Source organism: Clinocottus analis, unplaced genomic scaffold (genome assembly GCF_023055335.1).
Source record: "Clinocottus analis isolate CAN_PGR_092001 unplaced genomic scaffold, fCliAna1.0.p SCAF_14, whole genome shotgun sequence".
NCBI lineage: Eukaryota > Metazoa > Chordata > Actinopteri > Perciformes > Cottidae > Clinocottus > Clinocottus analis.
In genome coordinates, this window is record NW_027175865.1 from 13470490 (window position 1) to 13489020 (window position 18531).

Below are 18531 nucleotides of genomic sequence, written 5' to 3' on the forward strand. Positions count from 1 at the left end.
TTACAATGTTTACTGAGGTAATAAATTAAGTGAAACGTAGGGTCATCATTTTCTCTGACTTCTATACAATCAGACTTCTTTTTGCAACTGGAGGAGTAGCTCCCTGTTGGGTTTTAGAAAGAATAAGTTTAAACCTCTTTCTGCATCGGCTTCACTTTTCAGACCCGGAGGTTGCCTCCTATTGACAAACAAGTTGCATTGTGGGCAATAGGCCCCCAGGTTTCTACAAGGAGGACGCAAGACAAAAAAACTATTAGTTACTATTTTTTTCCTGATTACATCTATGCAGTACTGTATATATACCGTATATGTACTGTATATTATATATTACTTACCTGCACAGTAATCCAACTGATTTGTATTTAACATGTCTTACTAAGGTTTTTCCCATATGCGATATGAATAATATTTCCATATTTGATTTACGACCAATGAGCAATTTACATTATTTTGATATTAGCAAGTATTTGTGAATCATACTGGGCCAATAATAGTATGTAACACTTGTGTGTCTACAATCTCCACCACATACAGTATAGTATAGGGAGCAGGCTAATGTTGTACTTTTCGTTTTAGCTATTACTCATAAAATCGGAGTTTGAAAGTGGAATGACTTTATTACATTCAGTAAACAATACAATAAAAGAGAGAGTGCATGTGTGTTGATGCAAACCTGTTTATGAGCAGTTGTACAGACTTAGTGGGCAGGATGTTTGCTGATGGTCTTTGCTCAGTCTGGAGCGATAAACAGGTCCTGCTGGGCCCAGAGCCATCTTACCTCTCACTTACAGAGAGAGTGTGTGTGTGTGTGTGCGTGTGTGTGTGTGTGTGTGTGTGTGTGTGTGTGCGTGTGCGTGTGCGCGTTGATCTGAGGACCCTGAGCTCACAGAAGCCTTTGTTCTCCAAGATGGCTGATCTGCTCTGTACACCCCAGCCTGCAGCCTGTGTTGGCCTTCGCTAATTGACAATTGGAGTTTCACTTTGCACACTGGCCTCCTCTCCACCCCTGGAAGTGTGTGTTCCAAATACGCTTTACAGAGTGTGCCCGGCACCCAGGTGTGGAGGATAGATGCAGATGCTGGGTTAGCTCACTGTGGCCTTGTTGTGACTGCAGTTGGTAGTTTGTGTTGTAGCGCAGTTGCCGTGTAAGATATAAAAAACAACCAAAACTACATTTTCCATCAGTTTTAGAGACATAATTGGAGTTTATGAATGACATGAAGGAAAAGTATATCAATAGAAGAAAGGACGAATGGAGACACCGACAATTAGATTTGCGTTTTCATTCATTTTGTGGTGAATCTAAATGTGACAGACGAGGAAGATGCCGGTCTCCTGTCTCCTCTTCGTCCCGGTGTCCCCTCACGTATCCCTCCTCCACTTCCAGGAATGAGCCGCCGAGCCTTATGGAAGAAGACAGAAGGGCGAAGCGGCCTCCGCAAACATTGCGATTATGATGGTGAGTCACATTGTGCAGGGCCTCGCGGGTGATTTACGAGGGGCCGCTGCCAAAAAACAAGTTGTCAAGTCTGGAACAGCGAGTCAGCGCAGCGGCGGGGAGATGTGTTTGCAGACCGCCCCCTCGTCCGCCCCAAAACCCTAACCCCGTCCCTCTGATGTCTGTGTGTCTTCGTTAATGAAGAAATTCTGGTACCTTGGTGAGACATTGCTCTCAGCTGAGCAGACTCTGGCCTCCTTGGTGCCCTCAACCCCTGCACAGTCATACCGCCGCCCCACCCATCTTCTGTCCCATCAGGCCTCGCCAGGCCTTCACCTCCTTGGCAGCCCGTGGAGTTATTGGAAGTTCGGCCGCTATAACGATCCCCGATTCGTGGCTGATTCCTCGCATTTTGTATCTAAGTTTTCAGTGTGCCGATGAAGCTTTTGAGAACAAACACCACATTTTTTCTTTCATCAATGGGATTGTTAGATGTAGGATGCCACGACGCTCAGAGGCCCCATTTTGGTATTGAACGATATTTCTTTCTTTCAGATAAATTTCTGGCAAGTTTCAATGAATTCCACTGTTATGATGCATGCTACGAGATCAAATTGGAGGATATTTCCTGGCCCATCTTATACTAGAATTCTGCAGGTGCATAAGACTGACACCCAGCCTGACTGGATACGAGTGGTACTGCCAAATTTGGGACCCCACACTGACCTGAATGCTTTAATGGTCGTTAGCTTGCCAGGCTAACGCAACACACCATTTAGCTGTCTCAATCTGTCTCTCTTCCTTTTCCCTATGGGCTTTGCAAATCTCCTTGAGCACACATGGACGCAAGCGATTGGCACAGTCGGAGAGAGGAGAACCTTCTTCATAAATTACATTTAACGACAACCCCCGAGCCCGAAGCTTTACACAAGAAAAATGGCCCTGAAGTAATGTCATTTGTGATAGGATGGCTGAAACATGAATAAACAAATGGTGCTTCTAAATCACTGAACTCCAACATCGGGGTAAGGACCGTCCAAGGGCACCGACAAGAAGTGTCAGTGGTCACAAGAGGACGAAAGGAAATAGTAAGAACAAAGAAGGAAAAAAAGATATAGCGAGATTTTTTTTTTTAGACTTTTGTTTAAAATGAAAACTGAAAAACTGGATTCTTTTACCTCTTTACTCTCAGAAAAATCCCTAATTAGTATAAATGCTCATTTAAGCCACAACCAGGGAGCTTGGGTCACAACTCAAAAAGGTCGCCACTGATTTAGGTTGAAAATCCACTTTACAGTCCCCCAATCCTGACCCTTGAATATATTGTAAATGCAGCTGTTATAACATCTGCTCCGTATGGTCATACACTTCAACGCCTTCAATTGTAAGTAAAAAGTGACATCCTGCACTCTTTATCAGCGAGTCCGCCTTCGCAAAAACACTATTGATGACACAGATGTCCGAGGAGTGTTTTTGAACTACATGAGCAATTTCACACATTAGAAAGACTTGCCAGCCAGCATAAGCTAATGTATGTTTCCTCCGGTCACCCCTATGATGGTGACAGCCTCTCACCATCCTGACAGGCCCGTCCAGTTAGCGGTGGACAGTCACACGAGCAGGAAAGACTTGTAAGCAAACTGGTCCTCACTGAAGTAACATTTAGCAGAGGTGCATGATATCCAGTGTGGTCTGAGTGAGAAAGCGTGTCTTTCAGTCATTGGTAGCAGCGTGCTGATTATCCAGAGGGTTCGGACGACGAGTCGGCCGCTGCATTGACGCAAAGCAACATTTGAGAAGAGTTAGGTACTTTGTATGATTGTTAGGACTGTCCTTGTTCCAGGAAGGTTTTAGTCGATGCATACGATTTTGTCCACAAATCGCAGATCGGAGATTCTCCACAGAGAATCGTGCAACAACATCTTGTGTTTAGCAGTGACGTGTATACGTTCCTTTGATATGTCATTCAGCATGAAATAAAGTTTAAAAAATGAGTCGACTAATCGGCCGGTTAAGTCTTAGTCGACTTATTTTTTATACTTTTTTTTACTGTCAAAGGGGACACTCCTCTAATAAATGCTGAATATGAGTTATATCTGGGTCATCTGTCAGTTTTGATAAAAGATTAAAAAACAATTCTAGACATTTTACGTCATCTCACAGACTTAAAGGGGAAATCCACACGTCCACATTAAAGTGTGTCTGTAGGTGGAGGGGAGTACTACTAACGCCCTCATGTAGGTCATCTCCACAGTATGAATGCAAGTACTTGAATATTGTACTCGACACACTCACGCTTCCATAAGCCTCTTTTTACACTTTAAGGAAAACACTGCCCCCTTGTGGTTTAAAAAATGTCCAAGGTGTGCATGGTGCATTATACCTAATTGGAACATTTCATTAACAAATATTCTTTATTTTTAAAAGTATTTTTTTTATATTCCTATATCTCATGTTTTAGTTTAGAAATGGGTGCCATCCACATCAGGACTTTGAGCATTATGCAATGAAGCTGCAAAGTGACACTCTCAGATGACCTGCTCTCATTGTGGGCCGGCAGCCTTTGGATGGGATCCAAACAGGACACATGGCTGAGGTCATTGACTCGGAGGGATGGCTAAGCCACTGGTCTTGGTCTTGAACTCTTCCAAGGTTGGGTAACTTCCCAATTCATTGCCAGTAAAAATACAAAAGCGAGCCAGAAAAAAGGCAAAGAACTGAAATTATACTGCTTACAATCATTTTATATCGCACCATGCTACTTTGATACTCAACTCTCAGGTTGTGCTGACAGTCTGGTAAAATGAGTGTTTAATGTGTATTATAAGGTCTATTGCACGAGTATCTACTTTTTAATGACTCTCGTCACTGTAAATGAGAATTGGTTCTCAAATTACTTATCTGATTTAAAAAAAAGGTAAGATTAAATAAAATCATTTTGATTTTTAATTCATTTATTTAAAAAAAGAAAAGAAAATCCAGACATATGTTTAAATATTGAGACGACGTGCAAAAGGGAAAACGGGGGCATTATGACGACAACAATGCACTTCAGACGTGTGAAGTCCACAGAACCGGTGTGGAGAGAACAGATGACGCCGGCTCCGATATGATGCACGTGGTTCATGATGTGGATTCTCCAGCAGGTCTCAGCTGAATTTGGCCTTAGAGAAATCCATCTCCGGGTGCTGGGACATGAACCTGCAGGGACGAGAAGATGTCAAGAGTCAGAACCAAATGAAGGGAAATCACACCTCCAATTACTTTCTGTGACAGAACAATTCTACAAATCATTATATTTATGAATAGACTTTCCAACCATCTATAAGAGTAAAGCATCACTTTCTCATCTCTCTCTCCAGGAAGGTTTTGAGACATTTCTGGAGAGTCAACTTTTCTCTGCTGGGCACAGACGGAAAAAATCTTCGACCTTCAGCACTGCCGTTTGGCCGCGAAGGGAACTTTTCTTTTTTAAATAAAAGATACCTCAAAAATGTCAGCGAGACACATTTAACTTTGTGTCAATATAACACCTCTGAGGTCCCAGTATTATTGTTTAACCCTTATAAAACTATAAACGATCTTTAGGGCTAGTTTTAACAGACATCTCTCCTCTAGTCTGAACTGAGAGCAGCAGCAGGAGGAAGAAGAGGTCATTTAGTAAGGAGAGCATCGTTCACATCTGTCACCAGGTCTTATCTTAGTTAACGACTGCTCTGTGTAATATTTGCCATGATACGTCAAGGTTGAACTACTGACACCCAAACAGAGTGTCACGTTCTGAACCATCACAAGTGTGTTCATTTGGCTGAAGCACTTATTTGTACAACTTTGCACAAGGAAAATTGCATCTTCTTTAATAAGAGTGGGTGTTTAAATTTCTGTCCATTTACCATAAATGCTTTTGAAAAGTATATTAACATGTTTTTCCTCTATTTGTTTTAGTTATTCTGCACATTAAACAAGCTTGTCAGGGCGTAACATCCTCTTATATAAAAAAATGTTATATTCTGCATAACATCTATGTTTATATACTACAAGTATTATTATATTACAGACTAATTTCCACTAGCCTCCTGAATTTGACCCAAAATGCTGTCAAACCTTCACTTATAATTGGCAAACAACCCTAAATCATGAGCTGCTAATTCGCACAGGAATAGTAATAACACCTGACCGTGAAATATGGGAGGTAACGTGCTGTAGAACGTCGACGTGACAAATCACAGACATGGCAGATTTGCACTCGATTAAGATCACAGGCGACCTCCACAGTTATTACCAATTACTGGAAGAAACCAGGTTATACTTGTAGTGTGCAAATAGGGTTTATGAGCAGCTAGTGGTCCACTGTGATGACCAAGCAAAACTCACAATAATACGTTTTAAGTGCACCAAAGCTAACTTGAATCATCTTAAGTCTGTCTCAGTTTGCGGTTTCTATTATTGTTCTAAAGTTACAATGTACCACCTTCTTAAAAGGGGAATTATATTGTGTGACGTTAAGAGTGAAAGTTTACAGACAATATCTAGTCAGATCAATGGATCTCCTTGAACCAGGTCTCGTCTGTGCACAGCAGAGGTCGGCACAAACACCACGCTTTCCTTTATGACGTGGAGGTGAACCTCACCTTGAGCATAAAAACATAACGTAGAGGGCAAAACCAGAAAGGCAGCTTTCAAATTCACTCTCCTAAAAAAAATCTCTACGGAGCTTAAAGTCTGAATACAAAGATGTCAACTGACTGACGAATAAAAAAAGAACGCCATGACACCAATCGCCAAGCTAAACGAAACCCCCGTTCTATTTGAGGCAATGCTGGAGACTCACTTTTTAAGAATGTCTTGTTTCTTCTGCTCCTCGGACGTAGGCAGGCCCATTGATTTCTGCCTCTGGTCGTACATCATCTTCTCCACCATACCGCGCGTCTCTCCGTCCAGATCTGACAGCTGCTCAGCAGGAAAAACAAAGTTAGGAGGCGGTGGGAAGTCATCACTGCAGACGTCTAGGAGGCAGGAAACATGCTTACCTTGGAGTTTTCAGGACAGACTTTCTTGGTGTTAATTTCTGGATCTGTGGTAATAATCTTGCTCCACCACTCCATTTTATTAATCTGAAATTAAATAATATGATCAGACTCAACAACTCACCGGTTCTTTCATTCACCTCGTCACTGCTGAAGAGAAATAGTTTAATAGTAATAATCTACAGTTGGCTGTATTGACTGGTTTGAGGCTTCTTTCTTTGCAGGTCTCGTCATTCTGTTTAGAAGCAGTGTTTCTGGACAGTTGCAGATGAGGGCTAGGCTACACTGATCACTATTCATTTTGCAGCAGAGGCATCGCAATCATTGATATCCTCTGCTCAGCCTCTCCACATACACAGGTAGGGTTGAATCATGTGGCCCAAACGATTCCTAAAAAGTCAGAGCGTTGTAAAGTCCAAAAAAAAAGATTGATGTAATCATTTCCTTAATTCGCTACAGGTTTTATCTAAGAAAAATATTCTGTCAATCCATATTTTACCCTAAGAAAAATAAACAATTTCACCACGGACAAAAAAGTTTGCTCTCCCAATGAACTCATCTAATTCCATGAATTACTTTTTTTTCTTTCAAAGATTACATTTAGATTTTTTTTTAAATTGTTACGTCATAAAATATGACTACAGACATTCAAAGCTTCATTTTGTAAACCTCAATAGAAACTTTGAATAAATATGAAAATAAAAAAAGCATTCGGTACAGCCCTAATCTGCAGTGACCCACACAAACCCTGTTTTTACCTTTTCCAAGTGGACTGTGATAACCTTGCCGTCGTCGATGAGCCAGGAGCTTTCTTCGACCTTCACCTCGTTGTAAAGCTCGCCTTCAATAATGGGGGGTTGTCCCTTCAGGCCCACCTTGATGGAGCGCCTTTGGATGTCCACCACTACGTCTCTCCCCTTAATGCGGAACTTCACGTCGAAAGGCACGGTCAGCTGGAGGAGGATATTTAAATGTATATTGTTGGATTCTGTTTCATTTACAGTTAGCAAAATGACAACAGTGAGCCAAACACACACTGGACACAAACTACAGACAGGAGACGTGCTGAGATGCAATAGCCAGGATGCGAAGAGGATCGACAGAGAGGGATTCGCTAAAAAAGAAATGCTTTTTTTTAGGGTGCGTTGGTGCAGGTCAACAAGGGTGATATGATTTCAGATGAGTCGTCCAGGTGGGGAAAGGCAAGCACATGCTCATCACAACAGAGGTCCAAGCCAGGAGTAGTAAAGAGTCGGGGGAAAGGATCTGTCTCGTCAAGCTACTGTCAAGGTTTTTTTTTGTATTAATCTGGCTTCACGAGCATCAAGATGATCAAAAAACAGCTACTGCGAGAGGCTCGGGAAACACAACCTGGTCATGAGGAAACACAAACAAGTCAAAAGTATTGTTAAAAGGCACTCACATCAACTTCAGACAGAGATTGTATCCACTTATAGTTTGGTAGGTCTGCTCCGTTTTCTGCGTTGGGCTTCAGTTTATCTTTGTCCTTCTCATCCTCCTCTCCTTCCGACTCAGACTGGGGAAATAGACATCAGGATGAGTGCGTCAGCATAAACGGACTTAACTGTTGGGCACCAAACTCTTTCGCCAACATTTCACTCGACAAACTTCCAACCGTTCACTCACCCCCTTCTCTTTTTCTACTTTGTCAGGTGCCTTTTCTGCATTTGTTGTTGCATTCTTCTTTTTCTCCTCCTCTTTCTTTTTCTACAATATAGACATAAAACAAATGCATAAATAATCTTTGTAAAAGAGAAACAACTTCACAAGTTATTCACAAGTGACAGAGAATCAAGGCTCGCAGATTTCACCATGTCAAGTTCAGACTGAAGTTTCTCCGCTTCTTCATCAGTCAGTTCCTGAATTTTGGGACCGTCTTCGGTTTTCCTTTTCTTTTTTTCATCTGCTAGCTTGGCTGCTCGTTCAATTTTCTCTTTCTTGTCCTTCTCCTGTTTCTTCTGCTTCTCTTTGAGGGACTTCAGCGCCAGCTGACTGTGGTGGGCGAGGGCATCTTTGACTAGCTGTAAGAGAAAGGATTCAAAATGAAGCACAAGTAGAGGCGTGTCTCCGTCGTCACGTAGGATCAAATGTCACATTAGCAGCAGATGCAGTAACGGCGCTCACCGTGTCAGCAGCACCTGCTTCACCGCCGGTGAAGAAATCAGTTTTGCGACGGAGGAAGCTGAAAAATGTGTTTACCAACTGTTGAGAGAAAAACAGGATGTCAAAAATATCAAATAACAAATTCATTTGCGCTTGAGAATTGTTGGGATGACTGGACTATAGATAATAGTCTCTCTATATTTATCAGCTGCATGGCTGTTTCTTAATGGAATTATGTGCACATCCTAGCATTATATTCGATATAACAAACACTGCACATATCTTCATCTTTTCACTTAATCAACTGTCTCAGCCATCTGAAATGTCCCCTTTATTATTGAAAGATTAACGTGAGAAGGAAATAACAGACATGTGTCCCCACCCACACAGGGCCTAGCATCTCAGTGCTACAGATTAAAAATGTTTAATTGCGCCACAAATATTCACAACAACTTCAGGTAAAATAGATGCTCTAGAAAATTTGTTTTATTTAAAAAGAAAATCAATTTTACTGACATTTTGTGAAGCTTTGTTAGTCACGTGTTTACCAAATTCAACATGAAAGACGTATAGTTAAGGCATGTCCTACACGAGCCTAATAATAAAGATGTAAACATTACCTAAAGTCTGTATACAGCTGAAAACATCTGCTTTTATAAACGAGACTGCTTCACGTTACATGCGAGGCGTGAATACTAGCTTATCGGCTAACTAGCTTCGACATTAGCCTGTTAGCTTTGACATGTGAGCGTCACACTACGTTACCTCTTGTATCCCTCCTTCGTGTTGCTGCGCCATAACGAGCAACATGCCGTCATACTTTTCTTCATCGTCACCCATGTTTGTAGATTTAAGAAACGGTAGAATACGCTGTTAGCTGTCCGAATGACAAGCAAAAAAGTTGAGTCAGGCCCCGTAGTCACTGGTCACACAACTCACTTCCTGGAAACAGAACCCGCCCACGCAAATCATTATCCAATTGGAAGGATAGATTTTGAATGACAACTAGAATATCCAATATAATTTGAGTATTGGTTCAGGGAGCGATTGAGGCGCCAGGGGAAGATATTTAGAGAAAGAAAGCAACACAATATGATTGTATTGTAAATATCCTTTTAAACTACGACATTAACATGTTTAAATGCAACAACAAAATGTGTAAAATTGCTGTATTTATATCCGTGTGCTGTCAAAAGTTGATAGCCACAGTGTAGTGGAAAACAATATTACATTAGCAGAAGAAAAACATTTTTTTTAAAATATAAAAACATTTTAACAACTTAAAATAAGATTCTGCTTGCCTTCATGTCAGAGTAGCTATTTGAAAGGTTAATAGGTGGCTTTACTACTAAAATGACTGATGCAATTTTCATTTGTATTTCATTATAATCTATGGCTTCAAATAGGCGTTTGTTTTATTGATTTATTTTTCCAACAACAGACAGTTTCTCTTGCCACATCAGGACAATGATCGTTATAGTTATTAGTGACACCTGTTGGCCCCAGAAAATTTTAGTGTTTTTGCCTGATATGGCTTCACAGGTATAGGCTACTTTCCAAATTTGCAGTTTCTGAGACAAAATGTTGTACCTTCCTACTCTGTAGTCTAAATTACAATTATGGATGCTATCAAGTTATCAGTTACCTTTTCAGATGTTAAGTATTATTAAGTATATTTCATGTTATAAATCATAAAAAGTATTTTCACTGGCAATAGTGTTATTATAGAGCAGAGTGTTAGAAAATGAGTTGCATGGACGAGAGTTCACAGCTCTGTCTGCGGCCCAGATTACAGTATGGGAATTTCCATGAACCGATTCCACCTTAATTAATGCTTTAGAGGCTTTATTAAATACTTATTTACCTATATCTTGTGCAAGATGCGCATCACAGAATAGGGTGAGGTTAACCTGATTTGTCAAGGCCGAATTTGTGCCAGTAAATAAAACTGTCCGCAAAGCGACCCATAGCACAGTTGTAATCTTCAAAACCTATTAAAAAGACCTTTCATGCGGTGCCAGGATTTAACTGGGACACGAGTCAGGTGGCATCCTGTGTGTTGACCCTGTCAGTCCTTGAGAGACTGGTAGAGGCTGAGTTAATGGCTGAAGTAAACAAGATAGATGTCATTCACCCCACTAGCTTTTGTATATCGCTTTCCTGTCCAGCTGCAGAGTTTGACTAACCTCATCAGCGCCATGTGGAGCTAAGATCTGTCTGCATCGGAAGTCCAGGGTCACTTTTGGGGTCCTAAAAAAGGAGGGTGGATGCTGAGTATGCCGCATCCTGGATAAATACAGTCGGGTCTGAGCTTTCCAAGTTCACGGCAAATAATTTTTCCTCTACACAATGTTTTCTCTGGAAGAGATCACACGGCACTCCTGCTCCGGCTACCAGGATTGTTCTCCTCACACTATCCTCTACAACATCTTGAGCGGGAGTGAGTACCTCAAAGACAAAATGAACCGCGATGCCACAGCACTCAGCTGCCACTGTGAGCAGAGGCGGACGGTTTGCCTGAAGCACCCAAAGGCCACCTGCCAAGTGGCCTCCAGCGTGCTGGTCAAAACCGTGTGCTTTGTGAGGAGTGTACCGTCCTTCAATCATCTTCCATCAGGAGATCAGTCATCTTTGTTAAGACACTGCTGGGTTTCTCTATTCGTTCTGGGGCTCGCCCAAAAAAAGATAGTCTTTGAGGTGACTGAAGTGCCAAATACAAGTATCCTTAGACAGATTCTGCTCGGACCACCAGGACTCACAGGAAACGAGGCGGACCTACCAACTCTTGCTGGAGTTCACAGCTTAAGAGCTTGCTTGCACATGCTGTGGAATCTGGATCTCAGTCCAGTGGAGTATGCTTACCTCAAATGGGGGTTGCTGTTTAACCCAGGTAAAAACTAATTTAGCATTATTCTTTTTCCATGCTAATTATTTAGTTGGAAGTGACATGTGGTTAAACAGAAAATTGTCCTCACCCGCTACAGCTGTTCAGGGATTGAGCGCCTCGTTGTTCGTTGAACACGTCCAACAGAAAGCCCAGAGAGCTCTTCAAGATGTCATTCACATCCTGCACCCAGAGGACGCCGCTCGCTTCAGTCACGTCCTCCTGGCGGCCTCCATCATTCAGACCGTCAGCCACAGCCTGGTCACAGAGCTCTTCTTCAAGCCATTAATTGGCAACACTAATATGTTACATTTATTAACAGAGATGTTGTTAACAGAGAAGCCTTGTGATAGTTAAGTGCGGTTGTACGGAACTTTAGTTGAAAAGCTCATTAAATAAACATTTTAATACTTGTTCAGTTTTATAACGTTTGAGAAGTGAATTACTTCTGTGAAAGCATACAAATCAAGCCTTATGAAGAAATGATCTGATAAGTGTCCTACTGGAGGGGGAATTTGAAAGCAGCATGGCATGACCTTAAAAGTATTTTGACTCCCTCATGTGGTCATATGCAGCAAATGACAGGCAAACAATTTCTTCTTTGTGTCACTTCAATTACTTTATTGTTTTTTACAACAAGAAATCAGTTAAAAGATGAGTTAGTGTCATTATAAGAACCCGACAAACACATCATTTGCTTAAAATACTAAGCACAACACCTTGATGAGAGGCTCAAGCGTTACACTTTGAAATTCAGGAAACCTGAGAAAGATTAACACTCGAATGAAGATGAAGTGTTAGGCTTTAGCAAACATGTCAACCAGCTTGGTGAAATACAAAGTATGATAATACAGTATATAGGACACAGACACCCATTAGTCACCTCGTCAATATAGTGTCATGTTCCGCTTCTGAGTTGAAAACCTGAGCAACCGGTTTTCCCACCGTTTCATTAGAAGCAACCTAATGCTGCAACATCCTGACACAATAAAAACACACTGTGATGTTACGTTCCTTAAATGATCTCTGTCACAAACTTACTTAAAAAAAAAATCAAATCATACTTACACTTGAAATGGGGCACAAGAGGATAGATCCTGGGAGGCAAGACAGTTAAACCACACATTTTAAAACATGTGGATTAGCTGCCCATGTGTGTGACCTGAAGGTATCACAATAGAGTCCATAAGCTCATGCTGATAAGAAGCACACAGAGCTGAAGAAATTCCACTGAGTCAGCTGGCCAAATTCCCATCAGAAACCAGGTGCAAACACAGCAAGCACGGCTGTGGCAGCAACGCACACATTCAGAATAATGTCACGGCAGTTATAGTCCGTGATAGTTATAGTCCATAATATTAACCAGATGCCGCTCACACCAGCGTTCATAACGTCTTATAGTTTGACACTTGAATACAGACAGGACGGTCACAGCTGTTTGCTCCATGAGCGTCGTGTTATTACACTAATAATGATCCACTTTAAAGAGCGAAGAACATCCACACTATATGAAGGTCTTAAATCTTGCATAAAAAAAGAAAAACACAATTTCACAATCAATCTTCTGTAGCTTTCAACTTTGTCTTTGAATTATGATTTACTTGGTGGGGTATACCACTTTAATGCCTGTTAGCTTAGCATAAAGACTGAAACTGTGGAAATCTGCCAGCCTGGCACAGTCCAATGACGACAAATTAATTAACACCGTTGTAGCTAACTTGTTAAAGCTAAATGTTTGCTAAATGTTCTGTATAAGCGTCTACGCAAGAATGCAAAGGAGCTAATTTCCCCCAAATCTTGTTGAACTGTTCCTTTTCAATTCTTACTTCTACTTTACCATCAGGCGCACACAACAAAAATGACAAAAACATCCATGCTATACCATATTGTCTTCCTGCCAAACATTGCTACTTTATCCAGTCACACTGTCACACTATATGCTTCTTACATCAATATGAAATATGGCAAATTATGAAAAAGAAAACAGAACACTTTCTGATCATTCATCTAGAATCACTGACTGTAAATATGTGATACAGAACCACTGGATTGAAAGCATTGAATTGTGTTTAAAATCACACATATTAGTTCAAAATATTATTCAGGATAATTACAAGATGATGAAATGTGCAACAAGAATATGATAGATATATATATCCATAGCCGTACAGAACTAAATCCAAATGCCCTTTGCATACCAGCAGCAGAATAATCTGACCAGCCAAAATGAGTCAGCCTTCACGAACACAACTCTCCTTCAAGGACAAAGGGAGCAGTTAGACGGGATACAATAATGGTCCATAAAGAGCTGCTGGCGAAATCTGCCTGCAGGACACGCTGTCAATCAAGCAATCCTTCAAACACGCACATCATATTCATCAAACATAAATATCGACACACAGAGCCCTGAGTTCACTGAAGTCCTTCAGACAATGTGAATATTCACATTTTCTTTCCCCGCAGCAGAGCCGTGGTTTCGACAAAGAGCTCGGCTCAGATAGAGACTCCTGTGCAAGTAGTGTCGCCTTTCAACGTCTCCCATAGGTGACCTTGTGGACACAGCAGGACAAGTAATTCAAGCAAAAAGGTGGCCATTGTTGAGCAGGAATCATGTTCTCACAGAGGTGCGAATTAGTGTGACACCTGTGGAATTAGTCTCTGTGTTCGAAGGTGAGTAGGCTGTGAGAGAACTGGAAGCATGACCTAGAAAAAAACCAGACATGTTTCAGCTTCAATCCTGCTAACTGCCTTCTCTATTCACAGTGCACTGCAACTAGAAACAGTCTCACACGCACATATGGGATATTTTGATGTAACATGTATGTTGGAAAGTAGATGAATAAAATAGGATCTTTCACACTCTTGGACCCTGTTTGCCTTTCTCCATGAAAAAGGGGAAAACATTATTATTATTTTTTTACTTAACGATCACCTGTAAGGTTTTCCCCCACTGTCACGCTTAATAGGTTTGTGGTTTTACCTGTGGGCCCCAGTTTTGTTTGCTTACAGGCACATGCATGAGGACGCACCCAAGTCACCCGATACACATTCCTGCCAAAGGTTTCACGCCATTACCCTGATCATCAGATGCTGGTAATGCACGAAACGGCAATGAGCAAGCAAACAAAAACCTTCTGTGGACCTTCTGTGAACTCCTAGGGAGTAAGCTTGGGAAGTAGACATCAACAACGCCACACTTAGATAAACGACTCCATAGCAGCATGGATGTAACAATGCTGGAAAATATATTAATAATGACTTGGATTTATTTGTTGTCATCTGCAAAGACGGCCAAGAGGTTGGTTTTGAGAGTGAGGATGCATGAGTTGAGGGTTCAATGTGAATGTAATATTTAAAGTGTTGTCACATCACGGTATGATATTCCAACTCCTTAATCCCATCCCATCAAAGACCCCTCAGCCATTCCCTCTTTATTTTTTAGAAAGTTTGGTAAATCTCATGTTGACCATTTCTACAAGCGAGCTGGACAGAAAATATAAGAGATTTAGGATGAAGTACAAAAATGTGCTTGCATGAGGCCAATTTTCTAATTTTACCATCGAGAGTCCCACTTAAAAATCTGACACGCGGATGTTGAGATGTGCACTACAGGGTCCAGTCTGCACCTGATCTCTTAGCTTTCTCCCTTCCCAGAGTAAAATGATTTATGTTGCTAGTTTGCCATTGGTGACGGCCCTCCCAATAGTTCTGTTGTTTAGGATGTTTTTTGTCCCAGATATGGCGGACACACTAAACATTACCAAATCACAAAATGGTCGATATGGAAGAAGATCAAATTCTTTTTCAGACACCTTTGTCGAGGTAAATGGCGGAGGCTTACTGTCCTTGAGTTTAACCGCTCCATACATACTTTTACATTTAAAGAAATTATTGGCCATATTTATATTTTCTACAAACATGCATGAAAACTGGTTGTCCAGTACGAAATGTCATTGAGTAGTTAGTTGTAATCACACAAAATCAAACTGTAAAATAACACCAGAAGTCAAACACCTGCACAGGGCACACAGAGGTCATTTTAAGCTCTGCGGAGAGTTTCCATTTTACAATTTAAAAAGTGCGATGTACGAGTCCAGTATTTTAAAAATGAGAGTATGAAAAATACGGTCTTGTGCTTTTTGTGTCTAAAACCTCTGACAGCTTTGGGCAGTGGATTTTATTCATGCATTTGAGCATGGCTTTTGTTGTTGTTGTTGTGGCATGACCAAAAAAATGGACCACTTATTTAGGCCTTCATTTTGGTTCATGAAGTTTACAGAAACTAAAATGAATAAAATAAATATGATAAATGTAAATCCAAACTAGAGCTCGGGGTGCATCGGATTTCAGAATGAAAGAAAGAAATAATGTGAAACAAATTGATTTTACTGCATCAGCTGGCAAAAGCAGATTGTTAATATCCTTTAAATTCAGACTCATTGTCTCATCTGAATGAAAAGTGGATGCTAAAAGTCGGAACAGAATTTATCAGGAAGTCAAACGGGTGTTGTGCTATTTCTGATGAAAACAAATTTGGTTTTATGTTGCGAGATAAGTACTGTGAGGGCCGCCACTGTTGCCATACAGGCATGAAGGACTTCCCTTGTTATAACAGCCGAGGTATGGAAAACAAAACATGCACATTATTCAAATCCCCTAATCAAACTACTGGAAGCTAAATAAGTGAATGACACATTATTCAAGTTACATCCAACTTTCATTAAAAACAGGATGAGGTGTATGAATGTAGCATTATACTGTGTTTGTAACAACATAATAAAGACAGATTTCCTACCTCCATTGGTCCGCCACATCTCTCTGGCACACTTGTCCGAGGAGGTCAGTTCAGATATTTGGATGTTTGGATTTGATTTGTAATCATCTTTAGCAGACAGAGTATAAGAAAGTGATGGTCACTTGATGACAGAAAAGCATATGAACGGCATTTCAGAGGCAATGCTGATATTTGCTGATAATGCTGATATTTATTTGACTCATGACGTGAAAAAACGATCACTCACTGTTGTTGCTAAGCGAAAAGGAATCGCTCTCCCTCATTGTCTCGTTCCCGCTGTCCGACAGCGTCCTCTCTACCCTGGAGGTGTGTGGCCTCCTCTTGGTGCTCTTCCGAGTGCTGATGCGGATGATGCCGCGCACCAGCCGGCACTCCGCCTCCTGCTCCCCCATTTTGTGCTCCTCTGCCAGCGAGTTGATGAGGTGGTTGATGGCCTTGCTCTTCTTCAGAAACACAGAGTCTGAGGTGCACCTCGCCAACTCTTCGATCTGATACTCAGAGTAGAGCTCCAGCAGCTTCTTGGTAATCAGAGAGTCCACGTCCTCCTCGCCATCTTCCCAGTCATAGAACCCCATGGACTCATGCAGAGACGGATGGCTGGGCTGTGTTTGACCACCAGGCGGTGGCCCATATGTCGGAGATTCAAATTTAACTTCCAAATACTCTCTTGGACTGTCAACTTTGACTCCACCGATGCGGACGTCCCCTAGCCAGTCTGCGCCGTCCTCCTCTTGGTTGCCTTCTGGGTTCACAGATTGGAGGCTCACCTTCTCTGGTTCGTCTGGGGAGCTCTCGTTTGGCGCCAGGCACGGAGCGAGGATGGAACGCTGGCAGACCCGATACAGGCCGCAGGTAAGCACGCTGCACACAAAGGTCCTGCAGCCTCTTTGAGGAGCGCAGGGATTGCAGGTTTGTGTCGCAGAGGACGGGTCAGCTGAGCCAGGAATGAAGCCAATGGTCTCAGACTCCTTCCCATTGGCATCTTTCAGGTGAGCTTTGTGGACAATTTTTGGCTCTGGAGTGGGGAGCCTGTTTTCCACTGGGTCAACGCAGCGTTCCTCATAAGACGACCTCTGGCTGCTGCTCCAGCTCGTCTCATGCCGAAAGCTGCCAGGTCCTAAGCTTTGCCCCAGACTGCCAACGCTGCCGGCAGACATGACTCACTGCCCCCAGAATCTGAACAAGCATGAGATAAAATGAGTTAAACCTGAGGTGTAACTTCGTGCTGAGACAGTTGCAGAAATTGTATCACTAAACAAGTTATCAAAGCTCACAAAACCTAAAATCACTTGAGACAACCTGAGGGCATTGCTCTTCAAAACAAATGTGAAACTACTATCCCCAGGTGGCAGTTACAGTGACCCGACTGGTTCTCTGGATGTGTGAGCATGCAGTAAATTAATTAGTCACTGCATGATGTCAGGGGATTTCTAAAAATGAACTTATCTTACATTGCAACTGTGGAATGAAGAAAATCTGTAAATAGGATGTGAAAAGGTTAAAACAAAGTACACAAGCGAACTGCTTAGTGCGAACCCACATCCCGTGTTTACACTGTACTGAATCAACAGTTACACAGAGTTCAATTTAAAATGTTTTAATGCTACCCTTGCTTGTTTGTTGGCAGTCTCAATTGCAGCAGACCTATATTAAAACATCTTTTACAGGTAAGCATGCATCTGTTTTGTCGGTTGCGTGGATGCCGAATTCAAGAAAAGGTCTTACTGAGTCTGAATGTATCTTTGCTTATGTTTGACCGTGTATACATCTTTATTAACAACATAAAAAACTTTAAATTGTCACATTCTCAAATAGTGTTTGGCGTTCCGTGATGTGTTGAAACCAATGTTTACAGCGTGTAGGTTAGTTATTAGCCGAAAGCTTCTGAACGAACAACTAAAAATGAAAATAATATGTTGCAGTTCAGAATAATGAATAGTTTTCACTCATTTGCGTCACCGTTTGATTTTGATTGAACCACACGCCTCTTCATGTAACATTATATGAATTATTTTCACTTTTCATGGCGACCCTTTCCTCCATTAGAGGACTTATTTGCTTACTAAACATTTCGCCTACTCACAGTTTACACGCTGCGTCCACCGGCTGACTTCCAAACTACTGTCGTCTTCGCCACCTCACAAGAAACATGTCTGTGTGAAACCCATTTTGAACGTCCCGTGTATCAACTCCGCTCAAAAAGTTTCCGTTTCTGTCGAGTCGTCTACCTGCTCCGTACCTGAGCGTCAAGGTGGAGGGAAAG

The 18531-nt window shown here is 41.6% G+C and overlaps 3 protein-coding genes across 3 annotated transcripts; 1 reads left to right on the forward strand and 2 right to left on the reverse strand.

Moving 5' to 3' along the window:
- Positions 1-4374: 4374 nt before the first annotated feature.
- nudc (nudC nuclear distribution protein) lies at positions 4375-9538 on the reverse strand. Its single transcript, XM_068575637.1, has 9 exons — positions 9355-9538; positions 8611-8688; positions 8298-8507; positions 8113-8193; positions 7889-8002; positions 7224-7418; positions 6469-6552; positions 6270-6388; positions 4375-4639 (listed from the first exon to the last, which is right to left on the reverse strand). The coding sequence occupies exons 1-9, from the start codon at positions 9427-9429 to the stop codon at positions 4588-4590; spliced, it is 1008 nt and encodes a 335-aa protein (XP_068431738.1). The 5' UTR covers positions 9430-9538; the 3' UTR covers positions 4375-4587.
- A 1400-nt stretch (positions 9539-10938) lies between these two features.
- Positions 10939-11830, forward strand: nr0b2b (nuclear receptor subfamily 0, group B, member 2b). The gene is made up of 2 exons (XM_068576051.1): positions 10939-11479; positions 11574-11830. Exons 1-2 carry the CDS (start codon positions 10939-10941, stop codon positions 11828-11830), a joined length of 798 nt encoding a protein of 265 aa, XP_068432152.1.
- A 2251-nt stretch (positions 11831-14081) lies between these two features.
- kdf1b (keratinocyte differentiation factor 1b) lies at positions 14082-18479 on the reverse strand. Its single transcript, XM_068576119.1, has 4 exons — positions 18352-18479; positions 16495-17444; positions 16269-16355; positions 14082-14176 (listed from the first exon to the last, which is right to left on the reverse strand). The coding sequence occupies exons 2-4, from the start codon at positions 17423-17425 to the stop codon at positions 14082-14084; spliced, it is 1113 nt and encodes a 370-aa protein (XP_068432220.1). The 5' UTR covers positions 17426-17444; positions 18352-18479.
- Positions 18480-18531: the final 52 nt, after the last annotated feature.